Consider the following 17474-nt stretch of genomic DNA (forward strand, 5'->3'; position numbering starts at 1 on the left):
TGGCCGGCCCGGGGCAGAATGAATAATTCACGCGAGAACTGGCGCAAATAACCTCCTAATCTCAAGATTTTTTTTCAGTCTTTCCCGTGCATCTTTAAACACACTTGCGAAATCTGGACTTGCGTCCTTGCAATTTCTTCATGTCACTTACGCACGCGTGTCCCTTTTCCTCGGTATGCTTCGAAATTATTTTCCCCATTATCACTTAACAGCTTTTGAAATAGGCCTAGATCATTAATTTTATGTCAGTTGCCGTTAATGAACGACTTCCCGGGAATTCATCACCAATGTGATCTGTTGGATTTTCAGATTGTAATCAAAGAAGTACAGGGTAGGGAACATCAGAACATGTTGTTGTTTTCGTAGTCACGTTGGCTACATCCGGGATGTTTGGTCAAACTAACTCGAGTGGCTTTCTTAAGTTCATTGACTTTAATCAAGCCCTGCACTCGTCAATGGTTACCATTTCTAAATAATTTAATATTGAGCATTATACACCGTAGTTACTTACCGTATCCCCATTATAAATTAAGCAAATTCATCAATTTATTTTTGTTTGCTCTCTGGTGACACATTCCACCATCAACTCGGTTCTGTCAGCGTGTGCGTGCGACGCAAGGAGACTCGCCCCGTGAAAATCACACCGTCAATATGCAAACCACGGTTGCCCGTTCGCTGTTTCCTTCTAATGTTTAATTCTGGTCCTTAAGCTGTATGCACAAGCAAAACACTACCACGGCACTCATCAGACCTCCAGAAGAGGCAAAAACAGAATAATAGGAATTGCCATGGCAACAAAGCACGTGATTTGCCGTCAGCATTCAACTTGTTTTGGTCAATCAGATCCAGTCGGCAAGGAGTGAAGCATTTTATTTATGAGACCATTATCAGTCCCTGAATGGACATTCATTTTCTCTTCCGTTACTACGGAGCATCAAATTATCAAAGTACAGGGATCGTCATCCTGGCAAAATTCTAATTCTTAAAGGGATCGTCATGCCAATTGTGTCTCATGAAACCGAATGTTTAACTCGATTTCTAAGAACTGCGTACCGTCAATGGAATTTTTGTAAAAGTTGTCCCAAGTGGCATAACTACGACCCTGTCACGTTCCTCCAACGTCCACCGACAGGATTTGAAGTAGTTTGCAATTTAAGGGTTCTCTGTAATGGTTTTGTGTCCCATTTAACCCAATTTTCATTGTTTGTTTTGCTATTTTTAAACGTTGTCGTTGAGCGTTTACATTTTCTACATGCCAATGAAAATTTGCATATAATGAAAAAAGTGAAGCCAGAAACCTCAACCTAACAGTTATCATAGCACAAGAATTCCCAATCTGTTGCTGTCTTAAATTTGCTTTTCTTTGGCGAGTTGCTGTTTCACTTCATAACACTGTAGGCCAGTAAACAAAGCTTTTTCAGAAATATTTAGTAAGTAAATTTGGGTTCCACAATTTTACCAGAAAGCCCTTTATAATAAGGAGTGCCATCCTTGAATCGGTGCCAGTATTTTATTTTGAAAAGAAATCCAAATCTTTAAGAAGCGCCCTTTTTAATACTGGAGGCGACTACGAAGAGCTTTGAGTTAGGTTTTGATACATTTAAGGGAAGAAAAAAGTTGTGCAAATTTTGCATGTTAGAAAAATAATCCTTTGGAACCTTTTTATAAGGAAGGCAAATCTTAATTGCTACTGTACTTTAAACAGGGAGTGATCCCCTTGGGAGTTGCAGCGAAGTGTTCATCTTGGGATGTTATGTCAATTTCCAATACTTTGGGAAACTAAAGCCAATCGACTGTCAATCCTCAAACCATGTTAGTTTGTAGACTGTTTCCTCCACATTAAATCTAGTAGAGCGTCGTGGAGGGTTCAGAGAGATTCCTGGGGAAAATATTGAAAGGGGTATGAGCTCCGAGCTGGACCAAGAGAGGGCGCAATTTTCCTGTTCACTTTGGTCGGAACTGCACTTCGCTGGTTCCACGAACGACTATGAAACGCTCACGTTACCAACAAAACGAACATTCCTGATCAACATGGCTCTGTTCAGCCGATGAGGGGGTGCTTTGGCTCAAGGCGGAGAGCCTGTCTCAAACTCTAAAATTTTGAAGTTATCTACATTGCTGGATAATGGCTCCAAAGAGAATACAACGTCGCTCAAATGAAAAATGTTATTATCCATTCAAGGTCCTATACACATGCAACAGAATGCGTGAAATCTGAATCCACCATTTGCTTGCTGTTCAGGGAGGGAGGGACGTAATCTTACGAGGTTTGCGAGAAGGTTTCCTGTTAGATTTCGCAGAGCAGTTGTGCAGTGCTCTTCAAGGCATCCCCCGTTTAACAAGCGTATCTTGCGTTTCGATTGGCAAGATAATGAATTTCAGGCCTCCACCGGGGAGTAACGATACGATCCGATGGACAAGGTCATCCCTGGAAAACCTTCAACACTACGTCTTTAAGGGAACAGTCATCGATGGTTAATGTGGCGTACATTATAGTTGAGATGAATACGGGCATTGGGTCGACAGATTTCGCGTAACGTGATTGGTCAACGCGCTGTAAACTCTTGGAGGCGCACTATTTCGAAACGCCCGTATTCTCGGTCTTACTAAAGTAGCGATGTATCTCAAGGGAACTCGGATTCTTCTTTGTTTTGTGACGTAATGTACATCGCGACAAAGACTGTAGCTACGTGTAGTTCATTGCTGCTGTTTGGTACAGAAAATATACATAAATTAAACCAAGTTTGAATGATATAGTTTGACATATTTGGATGTGGTGAGCTATCATCAAATCGACCCTTGGCCAGCCTAAACAATAGTCGGTACTTAATGGCGGTAGTTTACATTTTAGTATGAGTTTTATTCTGTAATGACTATTTACTTTTATTAAATAGTATTATTTAATTGTACTTTTTCATCTTATATTACTATTTATTTTATAAAATAGTAATTTAACTAATTACTAGCGATTATAACCGAGTGGTAGTCTCGCTATTCAACGGGAATGCGCAACTTTGGACATGTGAAAATGTTTGTTCCAAGGTGTCGCTTCAGTTACTAATGCTAAATACACGCTGGATTGTTTTTAATTAACGGATTGGTCAAATTTTGAGCTCCGTGCTACGCCTGACAGAGCTTCACACAGTACTGAAAATAAAGAAATCCCCAAACGTATGCATAACTATGAATATGATATATTATTGATGTTATCGTGGTTGTAATACTCAAAATGGCTGATTAAAAATTATAAATGCGACACCGAACTTCCGTGGACGTTTGGTTTTTACATTGTCTATAACTTGTTTAACATACTTATTCAAAAATCCAGCTGTAAGACCATTTCAGTTAATATCTGGCCTAGGCTGACAACTGAATTGTATTACAAGAAATAGCCAAATAACGTTTATATTTTATATATCTCATTTGAAAAAAGAAAAATTATCACTGCGGATGTATGATGGTTTAAGGGTGTACTTGGTGTCCAATGATGGAAATAGCATGCCTTATGCATAGGTCCACTTGAAGTAGATGTCATCCGTACTGTAATTAACTTGCCCGTCGCAGTACTGTGTCGTTCCTATTTTTAAACATCCATTTTTAAGCTTTTTACATTTAGTCGATCAGCGGTCATGGTTGCTCTTATTAGCCAATCAGACGCCAGTGTAGGCCGGGAGCGATAACTGGACGGTTTCATTAGTGCCGAGCGCCTGTGCATTGCTCGCAGGTTACAATTTCTTCGGAGGAGACCACATGGAGACAGCATCCGTGCGATGGTTTCGCTGACGCAAGTGTTTACAGCGTTGTTCCTCCTGTGACGTGGCACATCAAAGCACTGACGTACGCGTGGCTTGCTCCGTCTTGCCAAGAACGAGTGGGCTTCAATCGACGGTAAGATCGTCCTGGAAACGCTCTTTGCCTTGGCTTTGTGTGGGCTGGCGGAGTGCGTGCTGCATCCAGCAAGACCTCACCATTCCTGTCAGTACTACCTCGCCAGTGAACATCATTAGTGGATTAAGGACGCGCTTTTTTAACCTCGAATCATTTGTCCCTCGCAAACTCCATCTTGATATCGAGGCTCTTTGGTTTCTTTTTATTGCTCCCATAACCGCTTTAAGGTACCGGAGAGGGCGTGTCAACTCTCTCTGATTCTTGGAGGAGTTTCTGGACTAGTCTGGCTGATTGTTTCTAGGAACTGATCACCATGACTCGGTGGGCCTTGCTGGTAGTGCTTCTTGCCTCGTTGGTCTTGGCGTCAACCAATGCTGCGCCTGTACAAGGTATGTTCTTCAACTCAGAATCTGCATTCCAAGTCAAGAAATGTTTCACATTTCGTTAAATCCTGAAACTTGACCGCTCAGATCGTCTTGGAGTGTTTCTTTATGGAATACTTTTTTTTCCATTACGGCATTAACAGTACACGATAATCCTCAGAATACACGTTTGATCTAGTTCTATTTTCTAGTTTTTTTTCAGAGCGTGTATTTTCTTTTTAATAGCATAAACCCGTACTATTATCTTGTCTCAATTTTTGCATTTTTGTCCGAACAGTCTTGATTTAAAAGTCATGTTCATGTGGCTTGAAATTACCCATGTAAAATTTGTGACTTGGTGTTCAGATTCAACTTTGTTATACAGTGGATGTTACTTTATGTCTTTGTTTGTAGTAGATTGTAGTGCAAAGAGGTGTTTCACAAGCACGCCAATTTTATTATACCCAATTATTTTGTACATGTATTTTTGCCAGCCAACTGCAGTTACAATTTCTCCCCGTGTACGGTTTGACTTGTGACTGAAATCTTCAACTGTCACACACTATAGACAGCCAGCAGGAAAATTAGCTCTCCGACATCCTTCGGGACGTCAAATATCTCTTGCCTAAGTCTGGCTATAGGGAATACATGGCCATGCAGAGCCGCTCGCTATTAATGTCCCTCCCACCGTGGTCCGTCTACATCAAGGATAGCAGCAAAAATAAGCTGCACGGATTGGATTCTGTTGTGTTTTTTTTTTTCTGCTTTCCCCTTCTGCTGTCTATTCCCCCCTTCAAGTCTCTATCCCCTGCCGCCGTGCGTTGTTTTCACACAGACAATATTCTCTTATGATTCCCGTCAGCGATTCTCTTCGGCCCGGCGTCGTGCGCGGAGCATTACGCCCGGATTAACAAAAAAAGTCGCTTTTTGTTTCCGCACGACGGCACGTTGCAGCGGCGATGAGTTGTGATCAGTAACAACGGATGATAAACAGGGAGTCAAACGTGACAAACAGTGGTTGCAAAAGTAATAAATCCCCTCAACAAACAGTGGGGCAAAACGAAAAATACATATAGAATAAAATTGTCACGAATTACTTCAAACTTTGCGAGTGCTACCTCTACCTTGTCAGACCAGTTTGAGGAGTCCTTTGCTTCCAGCCGTTATTGTGAGAATATTGTGATCAAACTCAGAAACAATGTGAAGAACTGAAAAAAAGTACAGATATTGTTGATTCTGTTTAACTTCAAGGGGTATTTCAACTCGCGAGTCCCATCCATCAACAGTTGCGTTTTGTTTGACAGCTAGTTTGTTTGGGTGGTTACCTTGTCCATCGGAAGTGGTCCATGAAATGAGTTGTATATGAAAAAATTGTTTGATGTGGCTTTACTAAAATGGCCACTGCCCAAAGCATTGTTGAACATTATGTTATTGAGCAAGATCGATATCAATTCGATAATTTTAGTTCTCGTACAAAATATAACAGTACAATACTTTTAAAGTGAGCTTCGGTGTACCTTTCAGTCCTCGTGTTTTATCCGCAGTTTCAATTGAATTGGAAGCGAGGTTTGCTTTTTTACAAACACGAAAGTTGTCAAATAAATGTTCATTACACATTGAATAATTTACAATTTGTACTTTTATAATTATCTAAATATTTTAAGTAAGGTTTCAAAAGAATGAATGTGAGGCATCAAACCCAAAATAGTCGGGCACGACTATGGTGTCGCTGTTAAGACCGGTTCATACTTAGTGCGAAAGCGATCACAAATGTCAATTAAGTGACGTCAGCTCAAAGTTTTGCGCTGCGAATTTGCAAAAGTTGAACACCTTTCAACTCGAGCAAAATTTTTCACCAACTCTTTCGTGACGTCAAGTTCGCTTCGCTGTCGCATTCGCCCATTGTGTGAACCGGCATTTAATAAGGTCCATTGCTTTTATATTAACTCTCAATTCTGGTTGACAATCGAAGGAATGTTTTCCTCTCTCCAAATTCCCAAATTCGTTGTTGGTTTTTATTTGCCACAAGATTGTTTTCTTTTTCATACTTCGAAGGCTTTGTTCAAGACTGTATAAAATTTCTTTATGTCAACATTTTAAACAAGCCGTTCCCCAAGGCAACTCAGGTTCACCAACCTTCCTAGAATTAAATCCTGCGACGTCTTCGTATATTAAAGGAACGTACGAATTATTTTCCCGAAAAACGTCGTGTTTTACTCCATCAGTTTGCGTTCACAGACGACACCAGAAAGACTCAGAGGTTCCAAGCCTGAATCACGGAGCTCTGCGAAAGGCAATCGTTGGGTTCGAATTACAGTTTCATTGTATACTGAAGTCGGACGCAGCGTGCTCGTTGCAACTTGAGATATACCTTGAAATAACACAGGATCGTTTCAATTTTCAACCGCTTCAGGGCAATTCATGTTTTCCTTTCAAGAGCAAGTGTGCTCGCACCGTCCTTTTGTTTTGTGTGAACACGGGACGGAGTTGAGATGAACTGCTCTCGTTTTTAGGGTTACTTAACCCAGAAGACGAGGAAAATGACTTTAACGAGAGACATGGCTTGTTTTTGTTTGTTAGGGCTTTGTATTCAATACCAGCCTTACTAGGGTGGCCAATGGCACACGAGGGAAAAGACGGTGTCTTTGGTCAACAGCACTATTATATCGACCGTCATTTTGTTTGATGACTGACCCAGGTCATGTGCTGCCTTGTCAAGTATTCATGTGAATTAGCGTTGTAAGTCAAGACTACATGTTGCCAGTGGTGTACATGAAGTTTGATGCTGTCCTTGCTCTATGCTGTAACTGAGCCTCCGGTTACTTAATGCATGCGAATATTTTCCGTCCAGTGCATAATAAAGGTTCTGTGTTCCCGCGTGGTCTAAGCGCATTTTTTGGTTCAACTTCGCGAAGGCAAGGTCCTGTTTTCAAATGTCGACCAGTGGCCTTGAAAGTTTAAATGTGATCCATCACCCTGATACCATTAGTGGGACAAATAGAGGAAACTCAAACGCCGGTGTTTGGTATCCAAGTCAGATCTACTTTTATGAGCACATTCAAACATTAGAGATTCACCTTCAAATATTGACACACATAACACGAGCAGTGTTGGGTAGCCGGAGTCTCTCCCCCATCTGTCATTATGGTTAGGCCTGCTACTTGCCACACCAGCGGACGTGGTTTGAATGCATGCAGTGGTAGAGCACTGGGTCGCTGGTACGCATGATGCATTCTTCGATGACGTGGACAGACGATCGATGGTGAAGCATGTCTGGGTGTGACAAATAGGACTGGATAACCAGTGATATGAGTTACACGTGTACTACGTGCCGGGAACCTGCCAATAAAAAAAAAAACCGGAGCCCTTCCAATTTCAAGTTGGAGTTGAGCCCATAGAGTGGAAAGTATGGGGCACCATGCTGAAGTTGGTGTGGTTCTGCCGTCTGTTGTCAACCCAGAAAAAACGGCAGCGCTGTATGTAGAGAGTAGCGCCAGCCCTAGACCTGGAACCAATATGGCTGTTCGTTATGTGTGCAATACAGCATGCAGTAAATTTTCCATGTGCACTGACGCACTATTCGCCATTTTGGTTCCAACAATAATTCTGAGACACTCATGTCGCAACTCTCTCCATAAGCAGCTCTGGAAAAGGGTGCAGCATCATTGACATCTTGGTATTTCACAGATCTAGAATTACACCGCATACCAAATTTTCAGTATTTATTTCATGGCATCAGACATATTCAAAACCTTTGTATAACTTTGTAATTATGAACCGACGCCTGGACTCCAGTCTGAGATAAAAATTCCAAACAATTTTGCGGAACTAAACAAGAAACTCATTAAATATGCACTAATGATGCATGTAATCAACTGGCACGGTTGAAGAATACATGTCTGGACGCATGGCATGGGCACCCGTCGAGCGACTCCGCAAATGGAAAACACCAGCACTACCTTCACCTTCAGCAAGCGGTTCCTTCAAACCGTCTTTAGTTCCTAATCTGGCAAGGAAAAGCACAGCATCTCCTTGCCCTTTTTCGCCACAGTTTGACGTTGACAGTAGATTGGATCTAGTAATTGAATTTCCGAAGAAGGGCGAACCATCTCCTCCGACTCGCCGAGAGAGGCAACTTTTTTTCCCCCAGCCGTGACGTCCATTTTGAGCCATTATGGAAATATAATAACGCCCAGCCTATGCAGGAATGCTTTCAAGATTTAGTAATTCACACACGACTGGCGATCTTACTCTAACGATTCAGATTTTTTTCATTTTGGAGGAAAGATTTGTATGGGGCTTGTTTGTTTCGTACGGACACGTAGGTCGCCTTAACAGAAAAGCTTGCAAATTTCATCGATAGCAAGGGTGTAATTCTGTTGCCACGCGCACAAGTATTATCATCTTTGCCAGATAGGCCTACCGTGGTGGTTTTACCTAACCAGATTGTTTGGACTTGCGTCATTTGCCTCCCATAAGCCTCCTTGACCTACCATCTTGGATGTGAAGTTCCATGATCGCAAACGCGTGTCAATTATTGTTGACCACGACCAGGGCTATTGGCCTAAGAGCCATACCCTTCACATACCCAGTCGCAACTTTATGATCCTGGTCATGTAATTCGTTTACTCAGTCTTTGTTTCATTCAGCATGGGGAAGAAGTTATTGTGACTTTTTCTAAAACAAAACGCTTCGGGTGCATCTGATCGCCTTTACTAAAAGCGCGTCGTTTTCATAGTCTATATCCGACTTGCCGTTGGCGCGGTTTTCCTCCAGTGGAATTAACTCATTCTGCGACCTGGGGATGTATATAGAAAGGAGGGTAATACTCTCTTGTCACTTATTGTCGCTCTATGTAATTAGTTGAAATGGGTTTGTCCTTGCAAGCACAGCGACTTTTTTTACCATTAGTCTAATGAAAATCATGACAGCAGAGGTCAATGGAGGCACGGCCCAATGCACATTGAAGGTAGACTTACAACATGCGCACAATTGCAGTTATAGCTTGATGTCCACTGCAAGAGGAGACAATGTCCATGATAACACAATGTTGATGCCAAGCTTTAACTTTATTGACCAAGCAAGATGAAATGTTTGATCCTGTCAAGATGAGCTTGTCTGAGGGTCGACATCTGACAGGTTTAATCCTGTCAATTTAAACAGCCTTGTCTAATATCTCTTTTTATTGGCGGGGTCATACTGTGCCATAAAATTATGGACTCGCTTGATTCTCACAAATCGAGCGCGGTTTCCGTCTTGCGTTACTTAAGCCTACACAGTAAACCGTTCCTCAAAGATATTTTGCATCTACAGGGCGGTTCATCTCGGGGGAGAGAGCGTTCTGTATGCTTTTTTGTTTGATTTGTGTAAAATAAGCCAGTGTATAGGTAGGAATTTTTGGGAAACCAAGACTTTGTGGTTTGCACAGCTTTACGGGACGGAAAGTGCAAACAAGGCGGCGTAAGTAGGGTTCTTCTCTGGTTTCGGTTATCAGAAGCAACCATTGTTCATTTATCTGCCACAAGAATTCTACTGAAAGAAGTTTCAGTGTTTCATCCGAACTGCAAGTCCTCACTGCAGGCGACAGAAGAGCGAAAAGAATAAAACCGTTTTCTTTAATAAAAGAAATCTTTGAGAATGTTCATGCTGTTTTAAGCGTTTCATTTTACACATTTTGTACTCATGTTTTAGTTCGTTTGTTCCGTGGTGAAAAATTTGATATTTTACCTCTTGGTTTCGTTTACACATTATATTTTTCTGCAGAGCTATTGATTTGTGAACGTATTTTGTTAATGAGGTCACATTAAAATAAAAATAAAAAATGCACGCCCAAACTCCTGAAATCGAATTTCCACTGTGTCTTGAATTATAAATAAAAGCAAATTACGCAGTCTGATGTTCTGAAGTATGTCAAAATCTTCGATATTCAAATTTATTGTTAATATAAAATTGGCCTATAATTACAATTTTTAACTTCTGTTTTCGCTACTTGAATATTTGCCCTTACTTCGATTGCGTGCTTTATTTGGTGAAATTGAAATTCATCTCTCTGCCCACACAAAAGACACTACTGCGAAACACGTTCGCTGCTAGACATGACTAAATAATTTAAGCCTTGTGCTATACTCAGGCCACTGACAGTGGGCCAGCCATGAATCGATTTCTGTTACCTAGCGCCTGGTGGTCTGTTGTCGTACCAAGCATCTCCTGTCCCGAGATATACATGAAGGCATCGTAAGGTTTCTAGTCTCATTTCGTTTAAACGAGAAAAATCTGACTAACTTTGTTCATGTTACTTTATTTCAAATCATCTGAGAGGTTGCTTCACTTAACACTTTGGTGGGTAGCTTGGCGTAGTTTGTTATTGTTTTCGTTTTGTTTCGGCCTTTTCTACGGAGTTTGTTTATTTCGTTTTGTATTCCTCTCAAAGAGATTAATTTAGCTCTGCGTGGAGGGGGGTTCTTATATACGTTTTGCCTGCACACAGGCGTATATACTCACACTGAATTCTCAGTGAGGTGCGAGAATTGCTGACGAAAAATCATAAGCTTGCTATGGTAGGATTCGAACCCACAACCTCCTGTTTACAAGTGCACACGTTACATAATTAACCACTCGCTCACCGAATGTGCCGGGATCAGGTGGCTTGCTCAAATCCCCTGCAGCTATAGGATAGCTGCCTTTCCCTGCTCAGCGAATTCGTGTAGTGTGTTTTGAGGAAATTTGCCTTCGGGTCCTGCCCAACAGATTGCTAATAATTTATGAGTTTGTTTTAGGTTTAGGAATTGAAGAACTGATCTGGTGGTTAAAGATGGCCATACCGCTGTCCTATAGGTTGATGCCTTGTGTAATTCCTCCTCTGATCCACCACTGTTCTTTTGCATTTAATTACGTAGTACAATACGTGATTATTTTGGTTAAGACTTGACGCACACACTACCCGTATACCGATTACCTTTTAAAGGCATTAATCCTGTGGTTGTGATTATTAAAAGAACATAACAGGCAGGTTCTAAAAAAAAGTTCCTGACGCAAAATGCCGTCGACGTCGTTCATATTGCTTCGTTCTATGGTGGTATTGGGCCTAACAATCTTCAGACCTGTTATTTCTATGGCAACACTAATAGCCTATTACGGCGCTGTTTATACGTCGTTGGATAATTACTCTGCTCTGTTACAATACAAACTTAGAAAGAACTCTGTGTCATATAGAAAGTAAAGCAGTATTTTAATTTGTGTAAATTGGCTTTGCAATCGGGCATTGTGTGTTCAATAAGGACGTTTGGCTGCTTTATGTTTGTACAATGGATTTTAGAATACGGCATTTATGACGTTAATCAATCGGTCTCAGATCTTTAGAATTCTCTTTTAAGATGTTTGGCTCTCCTGACGGCACGAGCTGCAAACTCCAAAGTGAGACGTGGCCACGCATTAAGAATGCTCTGAACAGTTCCATCGCAAGATATTTTAGTACGTTTTTATGAACCAAGGCCCTTGTGAGGTATCGTTTTGTGCCCCTAGAGTGCGTGGAGTAAATTGACTAGTGAAATGTGAGTCTCGGATAGTTGGCCTATACCACACTGTGAAAAAGAATAGGTTTTTATTTCGTGGTGATTATAACGTTACTCTGCGTATACTCTTTAATCGTTGCTGCGGTCCTTTCAGTGTGTCTCCCACAAGACCTCGCTTCGGTCTCCCGCAGCACTCGTGAAGTCCCAAGTAGCCATTTTATTTTCCCTGGCGCGTTCTTTTTGGTATTCACCATTACTTTGATGCGATATATCTGGAGTTAAAACTGAAAGCTCTGCCAAGCCGAGTTATCCATTCCATGTTCTTAAAGGAAACATTTTCACCCCAAAATAAAAACTCAACTTAGAGGTCAACTTGGTGTATTATTATATTTTAAGAGAACTTTCCATTGCATGTATAAAGGGAAACATCAATACAGAACAAATTCTGAAGAAGGTTTTGTAACATTCATTTTGGCCCAACCGTACGTTAATCTCGTTACCTGCATAGCACCAGAAAAATTGGCAAATAGTTTTGTAACCGAATACATGTAACTCCCCGTTGAACAAATGACGCAAGTAGTATCCGAACCCATGAGACATGCAATGAAACTCCAGAGAGCATTGCATTTCAGCCTCTGTCGATACATCAGCAGGCACCCATTCGAGTTCGACCAGAATTTCCTCTGGTACTGAATATTCCCGGGGCGAACATGTTGGACGCAGCGCATCAGACGATGAAACTTAATATCGTGCTAACGGCCAATTTTACTCACACTTGGCGCGCGTCATTGGATGCGTTGTACGGACTGTCGGCACATTGGCGCCAAGTATGTATGTGCAGCGTTACCATTGATGTCATTGATTTGGTAAAGCTCAGCTGATAAGATGCACCACATATCATGTATGATAGAAAGGAATAAAACCAAATCCCATGGGTTTTGCATGTCCAAGGCAGAGTTATAAGGGTCATCTGACCGTGTGCTTTGCATCAGTAAAACAGGATCAACATAAATGGTCCGTCCATTTCGTCAGGCTTAATTATATACTGAGGAATTCGATTTCAGATTTGCGTCACATCTATTATATTTCATTATATTCGCAGTGTGGATCACGATTTACAATTGAACTGTCAGCAAGCGTCAGTGCATTACGATCAATAGAGATACGCCCGCGTCTTTAATCCTTATTACTCAAGACTGCAGTCAACTTTGAAAAAACCTAATACATCACACACCAAAGGAATTCCATTATGCACGCTTTTTTACAGACCTGTTTCAGCCACGAGGCGCCATTTTGGTATTCTTCCTGGTTGCTTATCGTTCCGCGTGTACACCCGTTAGCTAAATCGCTATAGCACAGTGGTATACATTAATCATATCGAGCGATAGGAGGCGTAAACACAATTACACTCAACAGTCTGCCAGTGGAGTTAATATATGACTAGGCTTGGCTCGAGCTGAAGCTCAGGTTCGTGTCAGGAATTTATTTCACCGAATTAGCCGTAATGCAACACACAGGTATGAATAGCCGTATTTGACATTTCCGAAGCATTTTCTTAAAAAATACTTCCAAAAGGTCAAGAGGGCGCCTGATATTAAATATCATCCTGATACCCCGATGGAAAAGTATCGAGCTTAAAAATACTTTTTCTGTCACATTTGGTCGATGCTGGGTGACATTTTGTGATACTCATTACATAAATAATCTGTAAGGTTTGTTTATTCACTTTAAGAGTTACAGTTTGAGAGCCCTTTGAGGTCCATCCAATGGCTGAGTAGTCTTTTCCGGGCTTAGTAACATCAATCAGCTCATGCCATCCATAGAGCTTTCCAAAAAGAAAAGAGAAAATACTGTTAATGTGAAAGAAATTGCCTTCACGCCGTTTTACAAAACAGTTCTTCTAAACTGAACGGACTGGAGATGCTGATCTTTGCACGGGCCTGCATTAAATATTAGTCAAAAATCTGAAACACGGTATTATTCCGTTCTCTCAGCATTCGTCTTCCTTTTTTTTCCTTTTTTTCCTGAGAGCTGCATTGCTCCAACCACTTGGTCATGAGCACCGGTATTTGCTCACGTCGTCTTGTCCGTCATTCTTCCGGGCCGGAGGGTCCCGATCGGCTGAGCACAGTCCTCGCTTATGGGTGCAACTGGCGCTCAAAATTACAAACAAATTGTGACCCCAGGCGGCTGTTTCATGTGTGCTTCGGTCCGACAAGCGCGTGCGTTATGGGTCCAGCAAGCGTTCAGAATAATTGACAGAAGTCATCCTAGCCGACTAGTTTAGGTGTGAAGGTATCTTCAGACGCGGTTTTCGATTTCATCCATTTTTTTCCTCTGTTCGTTTAATGTCAATCCATATTTTTTGTATCGCTCAACTGCTCACAACACATCAGCAAAGGTCTAATAAGAGACTTTCCCGGGGCAAAAACTCGAAAATGCGAAATTGAGTGTTTCGTCACGTTTCATCATGTGATTCTCCTTGTCAGATTTTCTTCATTGACTTTTCAGGACTTGTATTGTTTTACAATAGCTATTTCAAATTTATGCTTGAAAATTCAATCACTAAGAGTTTCCCACGTTAATGCATTGGAGTCACGCCGCAGTTTCATAAAACAGTCATTCCTCGCAAGACAGTCTTGTCTGCAAATATCAGCAGCCACATCAGCGACCTTTGGTAAAGCTTACCCTAGTGTTTTTTGAAGAAAGGCAGGGATCCTGACTGCTAGCTACCAGCAACTGCTAAAATATCTCCACCACAGATTCGTGCATGGGTGCATCGCACTAAAGCCAAGCATTGTCCAGTGCTTCTCTGCTCGCACGATTTTTTCCAAATGATAACCCACAGTCGATCTGTGTGAATATACGAAGATTCTATTACGCACTTCAAAATAATACGTTTACAGTACGCACTATAGCATGATGATGGCGCTTGCCTATTTTGTTATAACTGTAGGGACTGTTTGACTTTTCAAGAAAACTGTTGTTTGGCCTAAAGAGGGTGACTCGTTATCTTCATTTAAATTTATTCGTGTGAGAACAACGGGGTCGCTAATTTGCTTCATAATGTGATTTTTGTTTTTGCTTTTGTATTTTAAAGCTTTGGAAATATTTGTGTTGTTGTCTCCTACTTTCGATTCAAGATGGAGGACTACCGATAAGGCACATTAGGAAGTATGCAGCGCGAATATAAATTTGCATTGTGTAAAGTACTGAGCAGGTTCGTTTGACTTCTCCTGAATTGACTGATGTACTCAAGCGCAGCATTAGATCGTCGTTGTTGGTGAATGCTCCAGAGAATGTATCCAGACTCCAAACAGGAAAGGCAAGAAGCTGCAAAGAAACCCGTGTCTTGGTGGCAATCACACGGACGATCACTGTGAGCCGTGCATGCCCGCCACTGCGGCCAAATAATCTCATCGGTATTCTGGCTAATTCTCGTCCTGAGGACATCTCAGGCAGGCATAACGGTACCTCAAGTACCTGAGTGATATCGCCTGTAGCACCCTTCTCATGTGAACGTATGGAAGATTCCGGTAATGAGGAGGGATTTCTTTAGCAACCACTCACTGCCTGTTCTTCTTTTTCTATTGATCTATCTTGCGGCACGTTCGTCTTGTCAAGTACTGCATCATGCATGTTTCTTGTGAATTGCAAACAGTGGCCTGAATTTCTGAATCGGTTGTAATGGTTAAAACCTTTGTCAAGATTACATTAGAGCGTTTCCATTCCAAACCTCTTGTCCACAATCGTGCAACCAAAATACCCCGCAAAACAAACAAACAAACAAACAAACAACCCAACAAAACAAACTAAGATGCTTACACAGTTTGCACTCGGCTAAATATTTCGTTGAAGTTGGTTAAATATTTCATCAATGTTAGAAGTTGTCAGAGTCAATTTGTACAAAGTTTCGTTATGATAACGTCGCTAAACATTTTAAACTATTTTTCAAAGTTGCTTTACTTCCAGTGATTTCAAGAAATTTGAAATAAATTCCAAATTCAAAAAGTCTAGTAACATGACCCGTCACATCAATTTTGTGCAACTCTTGCAGGTGGAATGTATAAATACAGTTTGCCATCCCTTTTTGGTGGTCAGCGTAGCCTTATAGAGAAGTACACCTTTTCTAAACTTTTCAAATTTTCCGTGCTTTTCCTGCCTGGAGATGGGGCATTTGCTGTGATGTCATCGAAGAAAGACACCGTTAAATGGAGGGGTTTTTCTGGTTAAAATAGGAACCAAAAACTTGCATGTGAAAAAAATATTTGGACGAAACTTGGGCTCAGCCGGCCTCATGTCATGCTACAACAACGGTGAATCTCCAAGGACAAGGAAATTCACGACGGCGGCGGAATGACCAAACGTGTGGCAGCGTCGTTGTGCTGAAGGTGTTGTAACATTAGAGTTGGCTTCCTTCGATGACATCACATTTTTGTTAAAGAGTATCAATATTAGCGTAAAACAAAAGGCACAAAAATGTAATCAATGATGCCTAACTTCGTATACTTGTGTAGGGCTGCTTTGTTTATAAATATGTAGGCCTAGTTTAGTTGTTTGTACAAATAAGTTTTCTACGAATGACAGCATTGAATAAATGTCTCATCATCACAAAAAAAATTGAAAATTCCTAAAAAGAAGGTAAATGGAAGACTGGAAGACTAGAAACGTGCGTCACCAGGACCCTTTAAGCGACGAGAAAACAAATGAGAAAATCTCGTCAGGCGTGCAAACTTCATCCCGTTCAGTCCTGTCAAGTTAAATTTAGTGAATCTTTCCTTTATTGCGCTAAGAGCCAGGCAGGAGCCACATCCAGGAGCGCACTTTAACTTTGCCTCGTGGATTTCAGAGTGATTCCAACGTTGAACGCACGTTCCTACCTATTATTATTATTATTTGTGACTGTAGAAGTCGATGTTTCTCCTAGCATATTTTTCAGAACTGTGAGCTAATCAGAATGTGCTATCAGTAAACGACGCCGGTTTTTGCTGTAATATTTCGAAATGTTCCTCTTGGTGTTACCAAAGCGTTGTTGGCACCATTGTCCGCGGTGCTTTAGGCTAGAGCAAAGAAAATTTCTAGCCTATATCAGTCCTGATATCTCAAAGCAATGGAGCTCGATCTGTGTCACGGCGCATCAAATACGGCTGAATCCGGAGGCACCCGGCCAAGAAGTACTGCCTTAGGACTCACAGGATTTAATAAATTGATGGCCTTAGGACAATTGCTGCCCCTGAACTCCATGTCTATAGACCATGTTAGATTTCACTTGCGCATATAAATGGGAAGATAGCATGTCTTGACCTGAAGCATCTTCATTTACTCTGCAGTACTGAAGATGAGTCATCTTATTGTCACAAACAATACTGGAAAAATTGGAGTTTGAAAACAACATCGAATTTATTAATCTCATGAAACAAATTAATTCTTTAGACGTTGGGGAAAAATGTTTCTTACTGCATGATAAATGCCATGATGGCAATAGCTTAAATGAAGATTCATTAAATTTTTGAAGGTTTGCCTTTTCAAAATCCTGTAAATCTTGGTGGTTTGGTTTTTTTTGCTGTTGTTGGTTTTGGTTTTTTGACCAAGTAAAAAAAGTCTTGAAAATCGTCAAATCCATGAGGATGAGACGTGTGAGAGAATTTCATGAATCTTGTTTTACTAACTTTTGTGGACTGTTCGACTTTAGGGTTCAATGCACGACGCTAGT

General features: G+C 41.2%; 1 protein-coding gene across 1 annotated transcript in view; it reads left to right on the top strand.

Moving 5' to 3' along the window:
• The first annotated feature begins 3737 nt into the window (after positions 1-3737).
• Positions 3738-17474, top strand: part of LOC110976057 (uncharacterized) — a 35874-nt gene continuing 22137 nt past the window's right edge. Inside the window, exon 1 of the mRNA XM_087139891.1 lies at positions 3738-4277. Within this exon, the coding sequence (XP_086996017.1) occupies positions 4202-4277 (76 nt within the window). The 5' untranslated portion in view covers positions 3738-4201. The remainder of the gene's footprint in view (positions 4278-17474) is intronic.

The sequence above is a fragment of the Acanthaster planci genome, linkage group LG08 (genome assembly GCF_054643075.1).
Source record: "Acanthaster planci isolate LZ-2023a linkage group LG08, COTS_SCS, whole genome shotgun sequence".
In the NCBI taxonomy this organism is placed as follows: Eukaryota; Metazoa; Echinodermata; class Asteroidea; order Valvatida; family Acanthasteridae; genus Acanthaster; species Acanthaster planci.